Source organism: Cyrtonyx montezumae, unplaced genomic scaffold (genome assembly GCF_038088225.1).
Source record: "Cyrtonyx montezumae isolate F1298 unplaced genomic scaffold, pur_monq_1.0 scaffold_0, whole genome shotgun sequence".
Taxonomy (NCBI): Eukaryota; Metazoa; Chordata; class Aves; order Galliformes; family Odontophoridae; genus Cyrtonyx; species Cyrtonyx montezumae.
In genome coordinates, this window is record NW_027071824.1 from 20,144,297 (window position 1) to 20,170,919 (window position 26,623).

At 40.2% G+C, this 26,623-nt stretch overlaps 2 protein-coding genes across 2 annotated transcripts in view; one reads left to right on the forward strand and one right to left on the reverse strand.

Annotated features, from left to right (window-relative positions):
* Positions 1 to 17,898, reverse strand: part of CNST (consortin, connexin sorting protein) — a 135,496-nt gene extending 117,598 nt beyond the window's left edge. The window contains exons 1-2 of the mRNA XM_065729609.1: positions 17,703 to 17,898; positions 3,855 to 4,292 (exon numbers count right to left, since the gene is read on the reverse strand). Of these exons, the coding sequence (XP_065585681.1) occupies positions 3,855 to 4,242 (388 nt within the window). The 5' untranslated portion in view covers positions 4,243 to 4,292; positions 17,703 to 17,898. The remainder of the gene's footprint in view (positions 1 to 3,854; positions 4,293 to 17,702) is intronic.
* An 86-nt stretch (positions 17,899 to 17,984) lies between these two features.
* On the forward strand, positions 17,985 to 25,326 carry TFB2M (transcription factor B2, mitochondrial). Its single transcript, XM_065729564.1, has 8 exons — positions 17,985 to 18,279; positions 19,044 to 19,132; positions 19,967 to 20,120; positions 20,501 to 20,649; positions 22,135 to 22,224; positions 23,037 to 23,099; positions 23,558 to 23,709; positions 25,044 to 25,326. The coding sequence occupies exons 1-8, from the start codon at positions 17,985 to 17,987 to the stop codon at positions 25,228 to 25,230; spliced, it is 1,179 nt and encodes a 392-aa protein (XP_065585636.1). The 3' UTR covers positions 25,231 to 25,326.
* Positions 25,327 to 26,623: the final 1,297 nt, after the last annotated feature.

A 26,623-nucleotide genomic window follows, 5' to 3' on the forward strand; every position in this document is an offset into this window, starting at 1 on the left:
AATCCAGTTCTGCCCTGGATTTACTACAGTGGATTTAAAACAATGCATCCGAGTCATTCAGGTTAATTCCACTTTGCTTTATTTTAAATACAAGAACTATTTGTGCCTTTTAGTAACAATATAACCAAGAACATCCCTTGAGGCTGTAGCACTTAGAAAAGTTATTCTATCCTAACTGTGCTTTTGAGCCAAGATCTCTCTTCTTTTATTTATTCTCCACATTCTTATAAAGGGCACAAAGTACCATCTGTCTTGGAATCCAATCTTAATGTCCAAAGCAATTTTTTTTCATTATTGTTTCCTAAAGACAGCTGTCTTACGTGTATGTCTGATACTCCCAGATCCGTCCCAACCACTTTACTTTCTCCCCCATCTTTATACTACTTCATGGAATAAATTGAATAATTACAGGAAAAGAGTGTGCTGCAGAACTTAGCACAGGGAAAAATGATCAAATGCGAGACACCATGCTATGCCACATTAGTGTTACAATATGAAGTCACCAATTATGTTAGGGCTGATCTGGAAAAAGATACTTTTTTCAGAGAACAGGGATACTTTAAGATCCACATGTATAAAAATAAATTGAAGCAAACACCCTTCATAAATCAGTGTTCCTACTGCACTAGAGCTAGCACAGTTCACGATAAGGAGTCTTAGAATGAACAAAGACCAAAATTTCAATTTGTCAGTTTAAAGTTACATCACATCTTTGATCATCAGTGGCCTGCTAAAATAGTCTTTTTATTCATACCTAAGACTAATATCCAAACAAATGTGATAAAAAAATCAGGACCTAGAAGCAATAAACTTGTCAATTCACTGTAATATGTTTATTGCAGCATCAAGAGAACAGAAAGATGGTGTTTCTTCAAACAGTACACAGTAAAGTTTGGAACTACTTCCTCCAAGGCACCGATACGGACTCAAAAAACAACTACAAGTCAGGTGACAATTTAGCTGTATGCTATTAATTCTACCAATTCTCACTTAGGGAACCCCTGAACGGGTACAAAATCATACAATCACCTAAGTTAGAAAAGACCTCTGTGGCAAAAATATGAAGTCACAGCCTGAACCAGTGATGGAGCACCTGGTGGGAAGGCAGGGCCAACCCAGGGGAGCTCAGGTGCATGCAGTGTACCTGAGTGACTGGAAGGGGTGGAGCAAGGATCCACTCCTTTCCAGACCTCATTAAAGGGCTGGCAGTGGAGGTAAGGGTATCTTCTTCTGAAGTTCCCTGTCTACCTGTGGCCTTCCAAGGGTAAGCAGCTCTTTTCCTTCATTTTTTTCTGTTTGTAGCTGTTGCATTTGAGCTTTTTTTTTTTTTTTTTAATTTGCTGTAGCTAAAGACTTTGCCATCCCACTGTTATTGCAGTACCTTCCGTCCCCTAGTAGTGTTACAGTCTCCGAGACCATCCAGTCCAACTGTCCACCCACTGCCACCGATATTTTCCCCCAAAACCATGTCCTTCTTTAGTCTCCTTGTCTTGTCCTTATACTCTTCCAGAGCTGCTCTCTACTGGCTGTTGTCAGAAACACTCACCAAGGTGGACGGTCAGAAACCTAGAGTAACTTTGTTTTGTACCTTAGTCTACTGAGTGGTAAAGCTAGGATAATTCTAGTTCCTATGTACTGCAAACAAAAACATTTTAATCAAGTAGTTGTAAATATTTTTGCTCCCTAAGAAAATATTTAGGGGGCCTCCAATGCTCAGCAAATGCAAGTACTTGCTCTTCTGAAGTAAATATGTATGTTTAGAGAGGAAGATTGACGTATCTAATAATTACCAATTTGCTGCTCAAAATGTCCTGAATAAATGGAAGGTGGTTTTCCATACTTCACTTTCACTGATTTAGAAACCAGCAAGTGAGTTGATACAGACTGTGTGCTTTTTTTAAGCCAAAAATCACATTTTCCAAAACAGTAATGTTTAACAGTAATTGTAATAGGTTTGCTTTTATTGGAGGAGAGATCTGTAACTATGAGTCAAAGCCGATTTATCCATGGCTTCTCAATAGCTAGAAAATAAAAAAAATACAAGATTACCATACCATGTGTCCTGCAAGTATTAACTTTGGGATTCCAACTTGCGTGACTCTCTGCTGTCACCCCTTCAGCGGTCTTTGATTATATTCTTTCCCTGAGATTGTATGAAGCACAGGAAGCTAGTTTGGCTCTTGTATGTGGAGGGATACTAAGGAATCTGTTAAAATAGCTGATGGTAAAAATTAAAAAGGAAGGTTCTCACCAAAATAGAAATATTTGCAACACTGAGAAACAGTGCAGTGACTGTATCACAATGTGAAAACAGGAGAACCATAATGTGATGACAACTAGAAAGCTTAAGGTAAATTATCTGATAGTCAACCAGAAATATAACTTTCTACCTTGATCTTCCTACTGTAACAGCCTTCTTTATGAGGAAAACAAAAAACAAACCACTTAATACTTATTAACAGAGATTCAATTTTTATTCCCAGGCAGACTTTTCTCCACTGTATTCTGCAGCTCTAGTTTTGTGTTTTTTCCAAGAAATTCTCTGTATTTCAGCTTTCTGCTCTTTACCTTACGAGTGCCACCTACCACACACAGTTGCTTTTGTGGTACTTTTGCATCAGGTGATTGCATTTATCATCAAGAATACAAACCAATGGAAACAGAATACACGTGAAGTATAGCTTTCAGTATTCAGGAAAATTTCTCCGTTTCTTCCTCTCATCACACTTCAGACAATTCTGTCCACATATCTGCATTACTTTTCAACAACTTTTTTATTAAATGTCCCTGCTGCTACTCAATTACTTATTCCAATCTCTTCTTGGTTTTATTTTTCTTCTTTTTAAATATAAATCTACACTTGAAAGATATGCTCACTGATGTACTGCATCACTTAATGAAAAATTCTTCTCACAATTACATATTTCAGTAGCCTCTTATCCTTACTAGGAAACATTTTTCTCTTCTAGATTCTTCTAGATCTTGCCTGTACGTAGAAGACACAGAACACAAAACTTCCTTTCTATTGCTCTACTGATTTTTGCAACCCTTTCAGATAATTGTTTTTCAGAATTAGCCCATAAAAAACCAAGTCATTTGCTAATTCCCCATCTTTTCAGCCTTTAAAATAGAGGGAAAAAAAGAAAAAAAAAAAAAAAAAAAAGCAGGAGTGACTCAATTGTTCCAAGTAACTCTCGAAGATACCAATGGGATGAAGCACACGGAATTTAATTAATGTCTTTGTAGCACAGTGTCACACAAGCTTTATGATTTACGGTACAAACCAAATATGCATGCTGAAGCAGACAAATCCTACTTAAAAAAAAAAAACGTAATAAACTTTTACATATTCCTTCCCCAATTCAGATGCAAAAGATCTAAAGGAGGAGTAACATCAAAAGATACTTGAACAACTAATTACTTGAAATGCTCATACTAAGATTACGTATCAAGCTTTAAGCACCTGAAGTAAATTTAAACAGCAATAGTACTCATCCCAAGATTTAAAATCTTGAATCTGTATTCAGACACCAAAATCTTGCACTCGAGTGCTGAAGCAAAAACATGATGCCTGAATTTCTAGCCGCTCTGATTTGAAAGTCAGACCAATTTCCATGCTGAAAGTCTGTGCTTGCCTTGACTCATACTTCCCTGGTGTGTTTCATTTGTTATATAGCTGACTATTGAAGATACAGACAAAACATCTAGAATTGAATCTGATTTAGTAACATTAAAATAGGAAAGTTTAATTTTGAAAATAATTAGGATGGCACCTGAAATCTTTCTTACCTAGTTCACAGACTAGAACTATAGATTTAAGTAAACAGAACAGTAACACATTGTTTAGAAAGTACCTTTAGTTTTTTTACTGGAGCTTCTTTTGCATCTTGGACTTCTTTTTCCACCTGGCTGTTTTTCTGTAATAGGCTTTTCCTCCAGCTGAGGGTCCATATGGGCATTTACAGATCTCCTCTCAGTCTCATTTTCCTTACAACTCGGGGTACAGTCTCTGCTGTCCATATTCTCATTATTGTTGATGCTGTCCTGCTCACCTTCATTCTGTCTACCCATAGCAGTTCTACTAGTGGTCAAAACATCATTCCCATCGTCATCAAGTTGATTTTCATTTTCATCAGCTGAAGAAACCAAATGAGAGGTCAAACATTCGACTCTGTAGTCAGCAGGAAGACTGTCCTTTGAGTCTATTTGTAGATCACTTGGTGGAAATTCTCTGTCGTCCATCAGAGCGTTACTTGTTGAACCACTTAATCCCCTTCCAGATATTTTTAGACCTAAAGTATAAAACCAGAAGAAGAATTTATAAAACATACTATGATAAATAACTAAGCTCATGCTAAATTCCAGTTAATAAAGAATCACATTAGAAGAGTGGTATAGTTAAAGGAATAGGGGAATTCTTTTGAACAGTAACCTACTGCCTTGCTGGAAGTTAGCCATTGTAAAGCAAAGCTATCTGTAAACTTGTATTTTCATTCAAGTACTACTGGTTCCAGTTACGTGGCTACAGCTGATCTTCACAGCAGTGCTCAGTGCTATAACTAAAGTAACAAGAGAAAGAAAAAGACAAACAAAAAGCACCACCTCCACTTAAATCAACAGCCAAAATATAAACATTCTTATCATGTAAGATGACAGTTTGTCTGAAATAAAAATAAACTGGGAAGAAACACAAGCCGGATGACTTTTATTTCTGTCACTCACAGCAGTGCGCTAAATATGTAGATGGGTTAATTCTTCTACAAGGTCTACAAGTAAGTAGAACCTGTTAAGTGACAATCTGAGTCAATACATTTTCAAGAGAACATTCAACGTGTCTTCAGTATACACACAAGCAGATGGTTTGCTAATAAAAAAACCAACAAATCCACCACCTACTCTTAACAGGAGTCAACTTTCCCTTTTAGTGAACGTGCAGCTCTAATCAATGCTGTAATTAAGCACACAGTTACAAGAAAAAAATATAACCCTTAGTAGCAGAGTTATGTGGTACCTACAGTGGACTTCATTAGTTGGTTTCTTTAGCTTTCCGAAACACAGAAATACTGTAGGTTTAACTTAGCAACTGTATAGATGAAATGCAACTTTGTTATATACCTCTCATTAGATTTATCTCAAGTACTTAAAACGTTGAAGCCAAAAATGGCTAGCGCTCTTTCTCTATGGAAGAGCTTTGATAAGGTTCATAAGGTAGCTTCCTATCCTTTCCTTCAAAGGAAAAAGCATATTAGAAAAGCTTTCACTGAATTCTTAGGTTTTGTGCTCTGGTAAATACAACTGAAATGCACATTTACTAAATATGGAATATACTGTTTCATTTTATTTGCTATTAGAATTCAAATTGCAGAAAAAAAGACAAAATACCAGGGAGAATAAATACATATCCCTCTCTACCCTTTGTAGTTGCTTATGGGACTGGAAGAAAGAAAACTACATACTCATCTTAGAGATGACAAGGAGAAGGAACCAGCTACGGGCTGCTCAACCTCACCTCAATCCCTATAAGGCAATGTAGAAGGTAATCCCAGAAACTGTTTTCAAATATGTATAGGACAAGAAGGTCATAAAGAAGAGTACTCAGCACGGATTTGAGATGGATAAATAGCACTTAATCATCTTGATATTCTTTTATAATGATGTGATCAGTTCAGCAGATAAGAACAGCAAATAGCATTTACCTTGACTTTAGAAAGGCTTCTGACACTGCCTCCCATAACATCCTTTTACACAAGAATGCAAAAAACAGGCTACAAAGGCAGTGAGGTGAACTGAAAACTGTCTGAGTCTGAGCCCAGAGCATTATGATTAGACAAATGAAGTCCAGTTGCAGGCCAGGAACCAGTGTACACCCAGGAGCCAAGAGCCAAGCTAGTACTGTTTAACCACTTCATTAATGACTGTGGAGATGAGAAAGTCAACTTAGAGTAAGTTTGACAGTGATACAGTGAGAGGTTGTGCTGCCGTCCACAAGGACCTTGACAGGCTGGAAAAATGGGATGATGGGAAATTCATTAAGTTCTACAAAGAAAAATGCAAAGTCCTGCAAGTGGGAAGGAATAACCTCATGCACTAGTACAAACCAAGGGTCACACCAGGGAAAGTAGCCCTGCAAAAATGACCTTGATTCCCTATGGGCAGCAAGTGATCACTAGCCAGCAAGATACCTTTGGGGAAAAGATGCCAGAAGCATTGTGGGCTGCATTACAATAAGCAAGTCAAGGGAGGTGATCCTTCCCCTCAGCACTGGTGAGGCATATCTGTGTGCTAGGGCCAGTTCTAGGCTTAACTTTAGCAGAAAAATACGGATGTACTAGAGCAGCTGCAGGACAGGGCCAAAGACAGGATTAACAGTCTAGAGCTTCTGTCAGAGGAGGTGAGGCTGAGAGAGCTGTAATTGTTCAGCCTGCAAGGGCTCAGAGAGACTTTAACAACATATATAAATATAAAATGAGGAAGTACAGGAGATGAGTCAGACTCTTCTCAGTCTCTATCAGAGAAAGGACAAGAGGCGATTGACACAAGCTAAATATCAGAAATGCTAAACCTAAAAAGAAGTTTTACTTGTTAGGGTGATTGAACACTGGAAAGGTGTTACCCAAAACAGGTTGTGGAGCTGACATCCTTGGAGATATTCAAAACCCAACTGGACAGAGTTCTGACCAATCCATCTGGTTGGCCATTCTTTAAGTGGGGGCAGGGAGTGGAATAGATAACTTCCAGAGGTTCCAACCAACCTTAATCATCCTATGATTCTATGACTGTCAATAGTGACATCGTTAATTAGACACATAATGAAAAGAAAACTCTTCCTGTATCTACTTTTTTTGTACGAGGCCTGAAATATTCTTAACTAAAATGTTGCTATTAAAAATCGAATTCGCTAGCTCTGAGAGTGAAACAGGTGTAACATGTACATTCCTCTCGCTAAAGACTCACTCAGGCATTATGTTCTGAAGACAAATCTGTATGCAGAGTTGATTTAAGAAAATGGAAGAAAGGCTTTCTTCACTTTCTTTGTCCATTTATAGTTTAGGAAGAAAAAAAGGGAAGGGCAGAGGACTGCAGGGTGAGGAGGACAGCACAGAAGTTATCTGTGCTCCAGCTACTGCAACTGCTGCTAATCATCTACACTAGTTAGCTGCTGATCACACAGCTAGCACAGACTTTCCAGCATGAACTCTTCTTAATTGTCTACTCCTCTTTCTTCACTGTGTTAAGTACTCTGTCCCTCTGTGACTGCCTTCTACACTTGTCCTGACACAATTTGTTAGTATTCCCGAGTTTATTTCTAAAACACTTTATTCTTAATACAACATAAATTGTGGTGAGATAACAGTTGCCAGGAAGTGCGCTTAAAATCACTTTTATCAGTCAGCTCCTTATTAGCATAAGTTTTACTTCTCCTCCACTTAGGTATTCTTGGGTCACTCCATCAAATACCGTCCTACTGGTTCAACAGGAGTGGCAAGACATGGGCAGCTACACCTGCCCTTAGATAATACTTCAACCAGTGCGTGCTCTGTGAAGGTTAGGAATCGGAATGACTGTGTGCCAGGTGCCCAAGGTGTTTTCAGAAAGAATGCTCCGACAGTTCCTTGTAAGCACACAGAAGGTGATGAGCCACCACCAGCTGGGCAGTGCAAAAGCAAAGTTAATACAACTCATTTTCTGTTTCCAACAAGAGCTTGTTAGCCGTTTCCAGCCATGCCAGTCCAACAAAAAAGTACTGCCTTCCCTGTAATATACAGGCATCTTAATGGAAAAAAAAAACAACACAACAAAACTCAGCCTAGAAGATTAATGAATTTTACACTGAAGTGGGGAAGATGCAAGTTGTATTTTCTTTTGGCAAACAAACAAGATAAATGTCTTTCCTCAAATATCAGAAAGACAAGGAAGGGATCTCAGGTGGAGATGCACATATGGAGGATGTATCTATCCATTAGAGGGATGTTCCTTATTCAAACCCCTTTCTCTTCAAGAGTTAAACATGAAAAGAAGGGCTAAAATGAGAACAGAACTATTCCTTCAAGAATCAAAACTAGAATGTATTTGTTATAGACACCCACACAACTGTACCATTCATTGATGGTAACTGTTCTAAATCATTTGGGGGGAAAAAAAAGCCCAAACACCACATTAATTAATCTTAAAAGATGTACTTACTCTTCCTAGCACATGAAATAGTCATTATTGCTGCCCCCACTAGCTCATGGATTGAACAGTACATCAAATAAAAGAGGTTAAAGTGCACTGCCCAAAACCAGTGAGGAATTTATTTTATCAGCAATAATTAAAAACCAGGATGTCCTGTGCTACCCTACCACCACTGTTTCACATCTATCAGTAGACAACTGCCCTTCCTTTCAACAGCTATCACTGTGAAGACAGAAACGTTTAAACAAGGTGTTTCCTATTAGACTGCAAAATGAGGAAAAGATGCTTTTGACATGTGACATTTTATACAGAGGGAGTTAATATTTTGATGGAAAACATTTAAAAGTCATTTCCTTTTAACATTTGGCTAAAATGACATTCCTCCAGCTGAGACACTGGAGAGACTTTGCAGCCAATGCAGGTCAACTTTTCTTGTTTTATAGTCTGAAACACAATACTTTGCCAAATAAAATTAGCCTTTCAAATCTACTTACTACAACTCAGTGATGGAAAACTCAAAAAGAGCTAGGTCAAAGAATTTTAGAATAGGCCTGTGCTTGACCTTTTGAAGGCGTTCTGCTCTTTCCTCCTTGCACAACGCATCCCCAAGTTATTTTGCTGTCTAGAAAAATGGCATTAAACCCACTAGCAATCTGAAGTATTTTTCAAAGACTGTTAATATGCAGTTACTCTGTTTACTGCTTGCCATTGAAATACATTGTAATCAAAAACTTAATAGGGAAAAAAAAAGTTTGCTTCTTCCTGAGTATATACTTCTTCCCCTTACTGTCTGTCCAGAATTGACATAGAAGCCAGCACTGGGTAGAATCATGCTGACCTCAGACAAAAAGAGATGATGAATGAAAATGCTTCAGTTCCCACTGTTACACAGATTAAGGCAATTGGCATATATAATCATGAAGACTGTAGTACAAATAAAAAAAATGGGATGGAAAATACTTGCCAAGTGGCAAATAGGCAAAATCTGAATTGAAGAAATTAGTTATAGACAGTATATATATTCCAGAAATACCCTGGCACACACTTCTTATTTAACTAAATTGACTTCCATTTTAAAAAGCCCATAGCCTTCAGTGTTCACTTTCATTTCTTATAATTCCAACAACTTTTTTAGTTACTCATTTTGTGTATGTCTACCGTGCCTTCCTTCCACCAATCCTTACTAAGGGAGCATTACCTTAAATATGGTTGTTTGGATGAAAAAACGGAAGATCTAAGGTAAGAGTTCCAGAGGGAAAGGGATGGCACAACATGTGGTAAGAGTTACTCAGCCTAGAAAGGTTGCCATATGAACAAGCAAGCAGACTGTCTAGAGATGTGGATTTGCTATCTTTTTAAAGAAGAAATTAAGCAAGTCCCTGTTTTGAGGACAGGAAAAAAATAGCGCTTAGGATTAAGGGAATTTAATTTTCTTTATTGTCACAAGGCTTTTGTCTCTTCCTTTCATATATATTAATTATTATTTTTAATACAAACAGCTTAGCAAGGCCTAGAGGAAAACAAAAATCATTTTCATTCTGCTAAAAAGGAAACAGACAAAAAAAAAAGGTATTTTTAAAGAGTAGAGACTTTTGCCTCTAGAAAAAAATAAAAAGAAAAAAGTAGAAAATGTATAGTTTGAAGAATGATAAAATGTAACCTATATATTTCTTAGAAGAAAAATAAATTTGATGAACTATTGTGAGAGCCAGCAGGGAGATGCATTGGAAGACAACACTGAAATGTTACTATCTCATTTCATATTGACAACTACAATGGCAATACAAAATGAAATGTGTACTACACAATATTACAATTACAAGTTAATTTCTGCAAGCAAGTAGGTGATTGATTTTATTTAACGAACAATTACATTAACTTCCAAAATGAAGATGTAGAGAGATAGAGATAGAAAGATATAGATACAGATAGAGAGGAAACTTAAAGCAGTAGCTGGTTCTTTTGAGAAAGTGTGGCATGTCTCTGCAATTGCTTGCTCTGCACTGTTTTATGTACAATATTTAATGGTTAGGATGCTTCTGTTTCTAAAGAAAAAAACCACCCATCATATATATACTTCACAACCTGACATTCCTGCAGAAAAATACTGCCATGCTGTGAGCACAGGCTCATTAGTGGTTTACCATTTCATGAGACAGCCTTAGGTACAATCCCATTACTGGATAGCCTAGCTCTGAGAGAATCTCGTTAGCTTCCTTCTGACTGCTTTCAGTTTGCCCTATGTCCTGATTTGAAATAATGTACTAGACGTAAAAATATCTTCCTACATGTTTTTTGCTTCCATTTCAGATACATGATTTAGGAGGTCTCTCTCTCTTCAAACATGCTAACTCCAGTATTGTCTAAGATGTATGGAGAAGCACAAGTGGCTTATCTGTTTTCTCTGAATTTACAAAAATGTCTGAGCATGACCAGCTTGGTGGTTTCGTACTTTCTGACACTGAAGTGATACTTCTGAAGCAACAGTAGTGAAAGACATGATGAAAAGGAGAAAGAAAGACCTGGCAAACTTCAGGCTGATGATCCTCATGTCTGTGCCTGAGAAAATCACAGAGCAGATCCTCCTGGAAACTAAGTTAAGGCACCTGCCAGGTGTGTGGTGAGGAGGTGATCCAAGACAGCCAGCACAGCTTCATCAAGGGAAAATCATGTCTGACCAATCTGGTGGCCTTCTATGATGGAGTGACAGCATCAGTGGACAAAGGAAGAGCAACTGATGTTGTCTACCTGGACTTCTGCAAAACTTCAGGAACAGTCCCACACTACATCCTCATCTCTAAATTGGAAATAAATAGGTCAAAGAAGAAAGGGGGGGGGGGAATACTATTCAGCACTGGATGAAAGGTCAGAGCCAAAGGGTTTGTGATCAGTGGATCTACCCTCAGGTAGAAGCCAGTGACCGTGGTGCTCCTTAGGAGTCTGTCTTGGGTCCGGTGTTCTTTAACATCTTTATCAACAACACAGGCGATGGGATTGAGTGCATCCTGGGCAAGCTTGCTGATGACACCAAACTGAGTGATACAGCTGATACATCAGAAAGAAGGGATGCCATCTGGAGAGACCTGTACAGACTTGAAAAGTGGGCCCATGCAAACCGAATGAGGTTCAACAAGGCCGAGTGCAAGATAGTGCACCCGAGTTGAGGCAATCTTGGACATCTCTACAGACTGGGAGAAGAACCCATAGAGAGCTAGTCCTGTGGAGAAGAACTTGGGGATTCTGGTGGATGAAAATCTGGACATGAGCCAGCAGTGTGCTCTTACAGCCTGGAAGGCCAATGGTATCATAGGCTGCATCAAAAGACAGTGGCCAGCAACAAGAGGGAGATGACTGTTCCCCTCTACTCTGTCCTTTCAAGACCCCAACTGGAGTACTGCATCCAAGCCTGGAAGAAAAGGCTTCAAAGAGAACCCATTATGGCCTTGCAGTACTTGAGGAAAGCTTACAAACAAGAGGAAGATGGACCTTTCACATTATCTCATAGTAATAGGACAAGGGAAATTGTTTTAAACTAAAAGAAAAAGAGATTCAGCTTAGATGTTAGGTGGAAACGTTTTACTCAAAGGGTGGTGAGGTACTGGACCTGGACGCCCACAGCAGTTACCTGGAAGCATTCAAGGCCAGGTTGGATGGGGCCCTGGGCAGCCTGATCTGGTGGGTGGCAGCCCTGCCCAGGGCAGGGAGGTTGGAACTAGACGATCTTTAAAGTTTCTTCCAACCTAAGCCTATGATGTTTACACTTCTAAAGAGCTGGAATAATGTGGTTTTGAGAGGAAGTTCTACATGCTATTTTCGACTTCTAAGCTTCCCAGTCATACTGCTTATTCACAGCTTTGGTAAACAATGATAAACATACACTGCTAGGCAGAATCTACTCTTCCAAATGTACCATTACTACAAATGTATGTCTCAGTCACCAGCCAAATACAAGAGGTTTGTCTGGGAACAAATATGTTATTAGAACATATGAAAGAATTTGGATGAAAATCTCACACAAACAAGCTTTTTCAGCACTCAACATACTAAATGATCAGCCTCCTCAGAGTGTGAGAAGTTTTCAAGTTTTATTAGGCTTTACTTATGTACATCAAATGGTATGCGAATCAGATGGGATCTCACCATTAGGTAGAAAGGTGATCGGGGGCCTGAAGCAACTCCCTTATGAGGAAAGGCTGAGAGACCTGGGACTGTTCAGTCTGGAGAAGGGAAGACTGAGAGGGGATCTTATAAATGCTTACAAATACCTAAAGGGCACGTGTAAAGTGGATGGGGCCAGGCTCATTTCAGTGGTGCCCAGCGGCAGGACAAGAGGTAATGGGCACAAACTGGAACACGGGAAGTTCCATATGAACATCAAAACGACTTCTTTACTATGAGGCTGACAGAGAGCACTGGAACAGGCTGTGCAGGAAACTTGTGGAATCTCTGCTCTGGAGATACTTGAGACCCACCCGTACATCTTCCACATCAGCTCTTGTAAGGAATCTGCTTTGGCAGGTGTGCTGGATTAGATGATGCCCAGAGGTCCCTTCCAGCCTCTCTGATTCTGTGGTTTGGATTCTGTGATTTGATGTGTTAATTTTTTTTATCCTGTCTGCAACAAAACACCGAAGCGTATCTCATGCAGGGGTATCAAGGTGGTGGAATGCAGAACAGGAGGACGGACAACTCTCATCACTGCAGCAGTTTTATAAAGAGTCTATACAAACACTGCCCAGAAAAAAGAAACTACATGCAACTGGTACTGCCTTGGGATAAATTAATCTCCTTTGAAGCAAGCAGGAGTAAAGCACACGATCCCATGATTCTAAAACCATTAAGAAAGAAATTCCAAAATGTACACTACAAATTTCAATGATATATTCCTCAAAGAAGCCTAAAAATCTTCCTAACAGATGCTGTTATTGCACATACGTACACCATAATTCTTTATTTTTAATGCCAAAAGTATTTTGAACCAATCTCAACTTTCCCTGCAGTATAATATTATTTTTCATAAAAAAAAAAAGAAGAAAATGAAATCTGTCCCAGGGAAAAGTGGTATTAAAGCTCACATTATAAGCTTATGTGGTTGTCATTCAGTTCGGAGAGAGGAAGCAGTGTTCTGAAACAACTCTGTTCCTAAAAATCAAGTGTCTAACATACCAAAATTTGCTCAGAGAAATATCTCACAACTACATAATTTATCCCCTATACTTCCTTCATAAGTTAGCAAAGCGTTTTCAAAGACGCTACAGTTATACAGTAAAGAGATAAATAATAAAGGATTAAAAATAAATCTTCAGCATGACAAACTCTTGAGCAAGATAGCATTGGCACAGCATTCAAACTAAAGACTTATGGAAACATATCACACAAACCAGGTCTGGTGAATCTGAGAGTCTGCAGAATGTGTTGCTGTGTACGTACCATGATTCAACAACAAGGAATTTTGAGAGGAGTAAACAGTAGATTCACTTACTCAAACGTTTTATTGCTGTCTACAATGGTTTTGAGAGCACTTTGGTGTCTTTTTTTGCATGCACACAAAACTATTTGCAGTAAATTTAATGTGGATGAAAGATGCCAGATTGATAGCCCTAGGGACTGAGTTCCTCTGTATACAGAGAACAGATATAGCACAGAGTGAGAAAAGTTGTACCCCTGCCAGAATGCCATACAATACACAGCTTATGCAACAGTCGTCACACTACTGAACCCTTTGCCACTCCACTGAAAATGTTAAAAATACTGCTGTTTACCAGTGATTATAAGGCAAATATGATGTGGACACTGTTATTAACATCCGCAGGGACACAATTCAAGACATCAGCTCGTTTAAAAAGGTTTATTTTTGTGCTGAATGGCTCTGTTGTCAGCTGTGAACTTTGCTGCGCTGTTTGACAGGCTGAGAATTCAAACGGCACCCGGTATGAAAACAGTCATTAAATAGGGTGTTATGCCAACAGAAATACACCAAAGAAAAGTGGTTTAACAGAGGTTTTTCAAATAAGTTTATGGTCACATACACGATCGTACACCTTGTGCTCAGAAATGATCTCACAGAATAACTTAATTGCTTCTCTTAATTAGTACCTAGGAGTTCTTCAGTGATCTGCATAGTTCATCTAGCTCGTTTTAAAGGTCAGTAATTCCCAATTAATCAGGTTTTATGTGTTTGTAATGCTATGCTGGAAGCTACGCTGTCACACATAGCAGGCAAGCTCCTAAGGAACCCCAGACTCCTGCTTCTCTTACTACTAATAATTCAGCTAAACAGCAAAAAACAACCCACAGCTGAATCCTTCAAATCCAAGAGCGTGGCTGTTTTTCAGTGTCAACAGATTGCATGTAAAATAGCAATAATTCAAGGTTTATAAAGCATAGTGGCTCAGAATGTAAGATTACCGACTTCATTATATAAGGAACAAATTTTCATTTAGTAGGAAGATTTTCAATACAGAAAGTTTGTAACCCATTGGCTGTACCTTAAACCAAATTGTGGCACAGAATTAAGTGCTACTGCATCTCTTTTTAACATATGGACTTGCAATGGAGGACAAGGGAACAGGACAAAATACTGAGATTGCACAATGATTTAAAAAACAGATACTCCTATGGACTATTTCCCATGTTTTGATGATATTTTGCCATTTGATGAGTGCAGACACTTCCAGCATTTCTGAAGATATCTCTTACCACTTGTCCACCACTTTCCTTGGTCACCATCCGAAGTATTACAATGAGATTAATGAAACAGACCAAATAAAGTGCATGTGAAAACAACAATTCTGCAACATTCTGCATCTCAGTAAGGCACAGAGTTATTGCTGTCAGTTCAAGCACGCAGCAAGTTATTTCTTTTTCAGAGTACTGAAGCTAATATGATTAAGATTACATTTTACAGTGATGCAGTGACAAAATGCGACATGATGAATGAACCAGAAAGTTTCTGAAATCAAACCAGCAAACAATCTGTATTCTGAGCCAAGAAGGAGAATCAAATGATGAGTATCACTACCAAGGTAAAGAAAAACTATGATCCTGCAAACTTCCTTTAACCTATGTATTGTTTTAGTACAAGACAGAAGTTCTGCATTTGTATGTGAAATAAAGTACACGCATAAGAGTTGGAAGAGCTTGAGATCGAGTTTCTAAACTACGTCAATTCTCCCTTTCAGAAGTGCTTGTCAATATTTACTATCATTAAGTAGTAAATGCTGACACAGCAAAATATCTCTAAAATTAAAACAAACAAATAAACAAAAAAACCTTACTTGGAGATAACTCAAGTGAATGCAAAAGACATTTAGAACCACTGAGAAGTATCTCTTTACTGATCCTCTAGACACACATGAGAAATGAGCTCTCTTGGTTGAAACAGGCTGGGATGCTTTTGATTTTTTCTCTATCTCAGAAAACAATAATTAGGAGGAAACAATTTCAGAGCAGCCAACAATGATCTTAAATTACAAAGACATATGGCCCTATGATGTAAGACTGTGAATTCAAATATTTGTTTATGGTAATAGCTAGATTAGAAAATATAAGCCATGTGATCAGCTGATATCTGACAAACATCCCCAACTTGACGTCTGTGGGATATACGTTACTGTATTAAACAACTTTCTGCATTGTAATTCTAAACAAAAGATGTACAAAGCTTACCATTTTCCTAAGGACTCAATGTTTTTTCAAGGATTACGACCCGGTCAGAAAGAGGTAGTCATATAGTCCTCTGTGCGTGCAAGATTTGGTAAATGTATATAGGGTAGGCTCCTCTATCAGGGGAAAAAGAAAAAAGACAATCATAAATGTATAATGTAGCAATCTGTGGTTAAATGTAGGGAAGTAATATTCTAAATTAAATGAAAATATGAAGAAAAAACAAGTAGTTTCTAGTGTATGAAGGATGTCAGAGGATAGGCTTGGACCTTACTTAGCAAAGACTTGAGAATGATTTCAATTACTCTGTACAGCCCACACAAATAAGACCCTAATGCTCCCAGGTGCTTTAGAATCATAAAAACATCTATGTTGGAAAAGACGTCAGTCACCGAGTCCAATCATCAGCCTCACCCACGACATCCCAAGCCATGACCCTCGGTGTCACGTCCACACATCTCTTAAATACCTCCGTGGATGAGGAGTCCTCCATCTCCCTGGACAGTCCTCTCTAATGCCTAACCACTCTCTATGTGAAGACATTCTTCCTGATATGCAGTCTAACCTTCACCTGGTGCAACCTGAGGTCACTGACTCATGCCCCATCATTGGTCACCCAGAGGAATGAGACCAGCACCCTCCTCGCTGTGACCTCCTTTCAAGAAAGCTGTGAGGTCTCAGCCCCCTCCTCTCCAGATTTAAGCAGTCCAAGTTCATTTGGCCGCTCCTTGCAGGTCTTGTTTTTGAGTCCCTTCCTCACTATTCTCTGCACACGCTTGAGCAAGGCAATATCCTTCCTGTAGGGACCGAACAAGCATCTGAGGTGTGGTCTCAACACACGTACAAAGGGACTGCTAGATGGCAACAGATTTTTCCAAAATTCTTTATTTTGTCTCTGAAGGCACGGAATAGAAAATGATGGTATAGGAACTACAGTAAGCCAGAGCTTACCATGAAACTTCAACGAGAAATGCTGAATTAGGACATTACTAACTACACCGTCTAGGAAAAGCAAGTTCCTTTTGATGTTCTGAAAGACCTACAAATTACAGAATTAACAGACTAATTAGTAAGAGAGGAAAGAAAGCTATTTAAAACACAAAGTCCAGTTTAAAAATGGATTGATGTCTATCCCGTCCATTTCCCTTAAGGAAAACTGTGTAACAGTACTCGGTGCAAACAGCAGAGTATTTAAAAATAAACTGCAGACAGGAAGGAGTGCTGCAGTCAGCGAGGGGTCTGCAGTCTTCACCCATCTCAGCCCAGCCCCTGGGCACAGACCTGTCAGACAGAAGATAAGAAAACCACGCTTCCGTGCCCCAAGCTCCGTGGGGTGGAGATATGTCACACAGAACGACACTCTGTTCAGCAAGCGGGTGAGCGCCCATTTCTTATTTTACGAATAGGGACATGAGATGCGTGGACACGGAGAACTTGCACACAATCACACGGCACCGACCCGAACCCGCTCCGTTCCGCGGCCGCAGACCCCTCCTGCAACGAGGGGGACACTGCCTCCAGAGCTCCACGCCTCGCGCGGTCAGCCGCCCGCCCGCAGCTGTAGGCAGGACGCGAGGAGTTCAGGCAACGCGCGTTCATTTTCCGAAAAGCATTTGAGAAACCGGCCACACGGAGCCTGCAGCCGGCGGGGCCGCCCTGCCCGGCACCGCTCCCCGCTGGGCCCCGGGCACCCCGCGCACGCCCGGCAGCGGCCGCCCCGCTTCCCCGGCAGGAGCCGGGTGGCCGTGCGGGGCTCCCCGCACCCTCCGTGCCGCTATCCGCTCCCGGTGTGTCTGTGCGTGCGCTCCTCCTCCGGGGACAAGCCCCCCCTGCTCGGCTCGGCTCGGCTCGGCTCGGCTCACCTCGGCTGCGGCTCAGGCGCCCGCTGAGGGCGGCGAGGAGCGGGCGCTCGGCATAGCGCGGCGTGTGTCGGGGGAGCGGGGGGATCCTCTCTCTGGGCTCCGCTTCGCCCCGCAGCCGCCGGCCGCCCGGGACTGCCGGCGTAGAGAAGACGGCGGCCAGAGGGACCTGCCGCCGACGGTAGAGCGGAAGGGCGCCAGAGAGGGCCGGCCCGAGGCGGAAGTGACGCTCCGCGTTGCCGCGGAAATCGCGGCCGGGGCTCGGAGCGCGGGCGGCGGGGCGCCATGCGGGCGGGCCGCGCTCTGCCGGGCGCCGCGGGCTGCGGCCGCCTCCTCGCGGCGGGGCTGCGGCCGCTGCTGGGCGAGCGGGGGCCGTGCTGGGCGGCGGCGCGGCGTGCCGCGGGATGGTGGCCGAGCCCGGAGCTGCGGGTGCCGCAGGCGGCCGAAGCGGAGCGGCTGGTCCCGCAGACCGGCGGCCGCTGCGGCCGCTTCATCGTCTGCCCGCAGCTGGCGCGCACCGTGCAGCGCTGCCTGCAGGCCGGCTCCGGCCCGCAGCACGTCGTGCTGGAGTGCGCGCCCGGTAAGCTGGCCGCCGCTCCCGCCCGGGCCGCGCTGGGGCTCGGCGTGCGCCGGTGACCTTGCGGGGTCAGGGTGGGCTGCGGGACGGGACTGCTGGGGGAGGCGGGCTGCTCGTGGGGTGTGCAAACGGCTTTCTGTTGGGCAGAGCTTTGGACGAGCGTGAGCGATTGCTTGAGGCTCGGGTCGTTGACGCTGAAGAACGCTTTGCTAATAGGGATTGAAATCCTTCCGTGGGTGATGCGCTGGGTGTTGTGGGCTGACGCTGCCTCCGCCGAAAAGCACAGCCACGGGCTGCGGGCCCTTCACAGAGCTCACCTGCAGTACCTAATGGTTTTACGCTTGCCAATGTGGTCAGCCCTTCCCACCCCTTACAGGAGTGATGTGTCACACTCCACTGAGTATTGTGCTGTCCCTGTTCAGTGCAGGCAGTTGGACTAGATGGCCTTCAGAGGTCCCTTCCAACTAAGGATTCTGTGATTCTCTTTTGCCCGTACAGATAATGTGGTTGTGGTTTCAAAATGTGTTTCAGCTGACAAAGGAAAAAGCAGGGTAGAAACTTCAGATAGACCCAGTGTTCCCTCAGTGTAATGCATTGAGTAATCTGAGGAAGGCCATGTGTAAATGTTTTCTCACTGTTTTGAGGCACGCTTAGGTAATGTGAGCTATCTCCTCATTGAAGGAGATGCCCCAGGGGCTGTGTTGAGAAAATCACAAACAGAAAATAACTTCAAATAATAATGTTTTTTTTTTTTTTTGCCTTTTCAGGTCCTGGAGTCTTGACCCGCACTCTGCTCAATGCAGGTGTCAGAGTGGTAGCTCTAGAAAGTCACCCAGCTTTTCTTTCAAAACTACAGGTACGTATCTGGTATGGTATCCCATTTCTAAGACTTAAGAGGAAAGTAAGACATGAATTCAGAAATGTGTAGTTAGTGTTGGGTCAAAAAGGAATTAGCTGCTAATCATTACTTGTAACATCTGAAATAACGCTTAGTATTATGTACTGTTTGGTTTCACATTGCACGTTCAGTAACTGTCTTCTTCTCCCTGGAATAGTTCCACATATGAATTAGAGGCAGTACTCATCAAAATCATTGCAGTGGTGTACTTATGCAGAGTGTATGTATGTAGCTTTCAAAAATCTATGAAGGCAGTGTTGGTTATTATCTCACGCTATTATTTGATCTGTTGTCCTGCTGTTGGCTGGCAGTACTGGAGCACTGACAAGTGTTGCCTCTTCTCCTCACTTTGGCGTTGCGTGGTTTCAAAAGTTCTCAGACACAGAGCATCAGAAGTTGTGCTGCGTGGATTGCCTTACAGTAGAGATGAGGAAGTTAAGACTCTCACCTGTTTTAAAACGTGTACTGAAGTCACATTTTGTGTATGAATCTCTGCACGTATGAAGATTGCAGTTGTGAATCGCTAAAAGTAGTGGTTTGTGCAGATTAATACAGCTTTATTACTCGTTTGGGGAGGGATTTAAAAGCTCCAGTTGAGCAGCACAGAAGTGCCTTGCGTAATAGAGGAAGCTGTTCTGTCTGTCAGTTATAAGAAGAAACTTTGAGATGTGACTCTTTCTGACTGGATATTTGTTTTCTGTAGCGCTTGAGCAATATTTTGTCTGGGTTGAGTGTTTTGTGAGGCACCTTACTTCATCCAGATTTCTTCAACTGAAACTTAATTTGGTTTAGTCCTTAGAGAATAGCCTGGATGGACAATTAAAGGTAATTTACGGTGATTTCTTCAGACTGGATCCTTTGGTAACCGGAGCAGTGAAACCACCTGCTGTGTGTTCTGACAAACTTTTTGAAGCCATGGGAATAGCTCCAGTTCCTTGGAGAGCAGGTACGTGTATATGATCACACATTACAAAGACATGTGAAGGGCATGTAGGTGTTTTGGCAAGATCTTTGGGATTTTAACATGTTTGTTGGAGTCATGGATGTTGTTTGCTTATTTCCCAGATTTCAGTTTTATTTAGTTAGGTTCGTAATAGCTTCAAGAAGTGACAAAGCAAAGTTGCAGCTGTTTGTCATAACAAAGATTTAGGCTGATGCAGACAGGGCTTAGCTTTGAATAAAGTTTGAATTTTATTCGTTCTTGAATAAAATGAATGGACAGATCTTTTTTTCTTATTTGTGTTTTAACCTACACGTTAGTATTAATGAGATTGTCTAGTGCCTATTGTAAAATTTTAAAGACACTTTTACATGTTGTTGAAACAGATATACCTGTGAAAATTTTTGGAATCTTTCCACAACAAAAGGAGAGGAGCAAACTTTGGAGGCTACTTTTTATCCTGTATGAATGCAGTTCCATATACAGATATGGAAGAGTAGAACTCAACATCTTTATAAGTGAAAAAGAGTACAAGGTATGTGCAAGAGATTTTAAAGGTAGTAGAGAATAAGCAATGCTTTAGTGAACACCAAAACATTGTGTAGTTAACCTTTTTGCTTGGGAATTTCTTTTTTTCTTCTGCCAGATTTTTTTTGTTGTCTGTTTCCTATTTGTTCTCTTTGTATTAATAACGCTGACAAAAAAAAAAGTCCGTTTGTCACTTAACTGCAAATCCTTCAAATGTGAAGGTTGGTCCTTGTGAGGATGTGCAGCAGCAGCAGAGCTGCTTGCCCTTGTAACTTCTGAAGGTGCTCAAATGCTGTGGTGCTTTTGCAACATAATTGTTTCCAAGTTGCAGGTAATGGTCACTGAAGAGGGAATTCATAAGGCCTCTTGAAGAGGATTTGGAATTACTAAATAGCAAACTCTATTTGATGTCCTCTTGAGTCACCTTTGTATGCAATACTGAAAAAAAAAATAGAGGAAAAAAACGTGAACAGTTTGCACACCTTTTTATTGAAGCTGTGTACGCTAAGATGGAGAGTAGCTTTCTGGGTTGCATGTTCATAATTGGTGCTGTCCCAATCTTTTTGAATTGTACTTAGAGTTCAAGGCTACTTTTTATGAAACAGGTTCATAAAGCACTAAACTTTGATTACTTGAGGTAAGGAAAGACTTTCAGGTGTGCCTATGCAAGCTATATGCTGTCTAACGCTCTACTGGAAGAGAGAATTAAAGTAATGAGTATGTTCATCTGCAAAATGACAGACTGGATACCCCTGAAATACCAACCTATTATCTTTCTAGTGGCCAGACTTCTGAGCAAAGAATTATGAATCTTCCTAAATGAGTTTTGGGAACCGAAGTAAAAGCATTGAGAACCTTCTTTTAGTGGGCTCTTCTGGTACTCTGCCATTTATATTCTTTTGGTTGATTGTATGTCAGAACTCTCTAAATACTTTATGAGAAGTTAGATATCTGTTATGACTTCTTTCCCTGACCTATTTGAACACAACCACATGAGTTTTCTTTTTGATTTTGTGGTGGTTTTTTTCTGTTTTTATCACTAAGAGTTAAGACTGCAATATTGTAATATCAGGAGGGTGACTGCAAGCTGCTTAATACTCAGCTTGGCTTACTGTGTATCTTATTGGGAGTGTTCTCTTAGCAGGGTGAAAGAACTCAAGCTGTAAACTCTGCCTTCATTGAATTTTTAAAACAAAATATGATCCTTGTTTCTCCTCTGTATGTAAATCGTCTGTGCCTTGCAAGGAGCCAGGAACTACAAGCTGGAAATTCTTACATGGTTCAGTTATCCAAATAGTTACTACGAAGAAATACTTAAGGCTGCAGAATGTACTAAAATAGCACAAATTTGATGCCTAATGTAACTTCACTTGGGAATTATAGATTTGTCTCTGAAGTTCTTGCCACTTGTTAAGATTATAAGGATTTTCTTAGATGAAGAAGTAATCTTGTTTTTTGAAATAAAAATATTCTTGCTTTGTTGTTTTGTTAGGTGTTAACAGCAAAGCCTGGGGAAATGAGAACTTACCAAGCACTTTCTGTGCTTTGGCAAGTGGGATGTGATATTCAGCTACTGCACATGGTAATTTTTTGTACTGAGCTTGATATTATGCTATGATTGTGTATACTGAAAGGAATTCATACTGTTTTTGCAGTTGTAAACCAACTGGAAAGTAATCTGACTTTTAGATTAGTTTGAGAACTACTGAAGACTTGGATATAGAAGAGTCTTTTCAGTCTTGGCTGTGTGTTGTGTGAGACTCAGACTGCTCTTCCAGTCTCACAGTCTGCTTTTCATGTCCTCTGTATTTAGACTTCATGCATGCTTTTGCCTTCCTGAACAGTTTTCAGTAGAAATCATATTTTCTACTATAGAAATGCTTGTCATGCAACGAGAGCCTGCTTCTCCTGTTAGTCGAGAAGCACCATACCTTATCAAATGTGTTGTGGTTTAGTTTAGAGAAGTTTTTTTAAATTGTTTCCCCAACAGAGCCCAAATATCAGCATTCACTTTTTGAAGATCTGTTTTTGCCTGTGCCCTGTTTTTCTAGGAACCTCTTTCACAGTTTAAATGTTATGCTAGTTTAAAATAAAAACTTCAGCTATCCTGTTGTCCTCCAAATAGCTTATACCATGAGGGAAAATGAACACTTTTCTAAATATGATAGGATTGAAGGAAACCATAATGATTGGGGAGCTTAAGGAACTATTGTATAGGCACGCACTTGTCTTACACTATCTTCCTTGGATGTGCTTATAGCTGCTTCTGGAGTGCAGTTGTTGAATAAAATTTAAAATTAAATATTTTTCTAATTTGACAGGATTGATGATAAACGTTTTTCTAAGTTGTCACAAAGCACTTGAATTCTGTAATGTATTTGCTCCCTCTCATAGGAACCTTGGTCATCGTTTCTAACTAATTTCAAAAATGGGAGACTGGCAATTCCAAGGAGCACGGTAAGAATATTGTATTGCCTTCTCTCCTTTTAGAGAAGCAGCTAAACCACTTTGGTACAGGTTAAAAGTAACTTTATGACAGTGTTCACACAGATCTCTTTTGTTTGCAAGTAGTGTATTTTCTAGGAAGTCTTCTAGTTAAAGCTCACAGGTGGCATGCAGATGCATCAGAAGTATTGTCTGTTTCCACTGAGATAATTAAATTAGATTTAATAGAAATAAAAATAAAAATTAAGTTGTAGTGTGTGTGTTTAATTCCTCATTACCTTTGTTGTAAAGCAATTTTAGTTACAGATTGAAGTTTTATAGCCTTGGCATCCAACGGAATCACCTTGTTACGACTTCTAAAACTCTTTCAGAAATGTTATTACTGGTACAGGTGAAGCACTTTGTCTAAGAGAAAGGCAGACGTCTTAAAAATGAGTTATTTTCAGTGACTCGTTTTGTTGTTCTTGCAGCTGCTGCCAAATGACCATTTATGTTTGGTACGACTGACTCCCCAGGAAAACCTATTTACAGGGGGCTTGAAGCCAGCTAATTCAGCCACCTTTATTTTCATGGTGAAGCAGTGTCTTACTAAACCCAGGTCTAAACTTATTGATAGATTAAAGTAAGTATGGAAGAAGTACAGCTTTTATACTCTTTCTATTTTTCTTATTTGTAGCTGAAATAGAACCTCTTTATTAATTATCTACGCATGGAATAGAAAATTTCATCTTTCCAGACCCAAATACTCTATTTTTGGGTACTATTCCTGGTCTTTGTTCACAATTTTGAGGCTTAGCAGGAAGGTAGACAAGTATGTAGAGTATAGATTTGCATTAAGTGTCTATAATTCATATGTCTGCAAGAAACTTTCATTCACTTTAGACATAATAAAGTCACCAAGATTTTGCAAGTATGAAAATTAAAAAGCTGAAGCAGAGGTTTAGATTAACATTGCTTTGATGTTTCTTATGATGAAATTAGCTGAAGGTTATTGAAGGTTGAGTAGGGGTGTCCTCAAATGGCTTTCTGTTATTGAAATCAGAAGTCAGTTTTTAGAATTATTTCCCAATTTTGCAGCTCTCTAATTATTCCCTTTGATAATGACAGTGGAGCTATTGGCTTTGCTTTTTGGTCACCAGATTTCTGTTCCCATAAGTGAGACGTGTTTGCACTCTCTAAAGTACTGACTTCATTTGTTGATGAAAATAATTAATGTATGTCTCACTTGTTGGAAGGGGCTTATGGATGTAAGTTTCCAGATAGGAGCTGTGGGGTATAAAAAAAATGGCAATAAGTTCCAGTTACTCATTAACAAAGACAAGTGCGAAAAGCTTTAATGAATTTCCTTCTTAAAGCTCAATGACGTACCTGCTCTCCCCTCTGACTTTCAGCCAGGAAGTGAAGCTGACCTTGAAGGCTTTTAATGTGCATCTTCTGTATATTTAGATACCTTTTATTGCCTGGGAAATAATTAATGTGTATGCACATTTATAAAAGGTCTAGTTTTCATATAAATGAAGTGGTAACAGTTTGTGAATTATACATAACAGTTTGTGTTTATATATAGATGAAAATACCTGGGTGGTGTAAGCCGTGCTAAATCACGCAGTACAAAGCACTTTCTTGAAAATCACCGTGGCTTTCATTTCCCAGATGCTGAAGAGTAACCCCCCTTTTTTTTCTGCAATGCCTGTTGCTGATTTAGGCAGCTTGAGATAGAGGTGGTTGTGTGGTTTGATATTCAGTCTGCTGGATGTGTTATTTGCACGTTGCCTTTGTAGGAGTTTCTTTCTGTTTGCAGTATGGATTGAAAATAACTTGTGTTATGGGAAGAAACTGTTAACTTCTCGGAGCCGTGGAAGGATGAAATTGATCTTCAGATACTGCTTCTTGCTCTTTAATTTTTCACAGGAATAAAGTGCTCCTTTGTGATCATCTTTTGTTTGTCTGTTTCAGTTCATGGAGCTTGGGCAATGCTGGAAAATTATTGAAAGCTCTAGAAATTCCAAAATATGTTGAGACAGGTAATGTATACCCAGAAGACTACAAACGTCTTTTTTGTGCTTTGCAAAACTCTAGTGTGTTTGCTGAAAGCTGGTTCCACGATGAGGTCTTGGAAAGTATAAGGAACATAAACTTATGAATCTAAAGCTGCTGTCTTTTGGAAGATCATCTTTGCTTCTGGAAGATTACTATGATAAGAAATGATTTGAATAAAATCGAGATATTATTAGCTAGATGACTTCCTGTCCAAACAGGAAAATGAACTTAGCAAGTAAAAAGAGCCCTTCTGTGTGTGATGAAGCAATGAGATTTACAGCCAACTCGGTCACAGTCCTATCCAGAATGGATGAACTTCGCGTCTTCTCCAGGAGCATATTGGTGACCTGCTGCTTTTGGATGTGCCACTTAAACTGAGTTTACTCCTATGCTACTGTGTATTTACAGCACTTGAAAAAAGGATCAGGCCAAACAGTGATGTGTGCGGTTTGTATTGCAGTGCTTGTGACTGGAATGCTCTTTCACACATTTCCAAAATACGTGGGTCTCTATAACCACTGAATCTCTTTATCATCTGCTCTGAAGAGCTTGCAGTCTAAAATAATATAATATTAATAAATGGTGAGTGGTGGCTTAATAAAGACAAGGTAATGACAGCATGATAAATCATCAATAGAGTTTTGAGTAAAATTGTTACATTTATTGGTTGGGTAAAAAAAAAAAGCAGTTTTTTCTTCTGAAGACTTGAAATGGCTGAACACTGGGCAGTCTGTTCTAGTTTACCATATGCAAGCACCTTGCATAAAGATGGGCTTCGTTTTATTTTTGGTCTGAAATCCAAGTTGCCAGTTCATTCAGTGTTGCACAGACAGTTGGGAAAAAGAATTTTCTTAACTGCAATCTTTGTGATATAAATTTGTTCGATATGTATTACATGTATATAAAATCTTACTTTAAGATGATGTGGTATTAAAATTGTCTTTTTAGCCACGCTCCTCCATACTGCAATTTGTTTCTTATTCCCCTTATTGTCTTGGCTCATAATTATTCTGTTGTTTTCTGATGGCTGTACAGGCTCTGTTTTCTCCACTGTCTCCTCTGGGAGGCTGGCTGAATAAAATGCTTTTTTGGGATGTTGCTGTCTACAGGACTTGGAAAACGGCAATAACTGAAGCAATGCAAACAGAATTGTATTTCTTAAGTATAGTTGGAAGCATCTGTGACAAACATTCACCTCTTTAGAGCTCTGAAAATCTTTTCCTCCTGTGGTTCTGCTGCAGAAGGCAAAATTCTTTCAAACAGCTTCAGTTAATTCTGCTAGCTATCACTATTAGAATTTCAGCTATGTGTTTAAGCTGCTGTCTTGTGTCATGTTCTCATGATTAATGGAAAGGCTGAGGCTTAATTTGCATTCTGTTTCAGAGCAGTAGTGCTGTTACAGTGTAGGTCTTGAACATCTATAGCTTTTTTCTGGTAAGATATCTTAGTATGTAGTTCAGATAATTTGCATTATGAACTGACTTGAACAGAAGCAA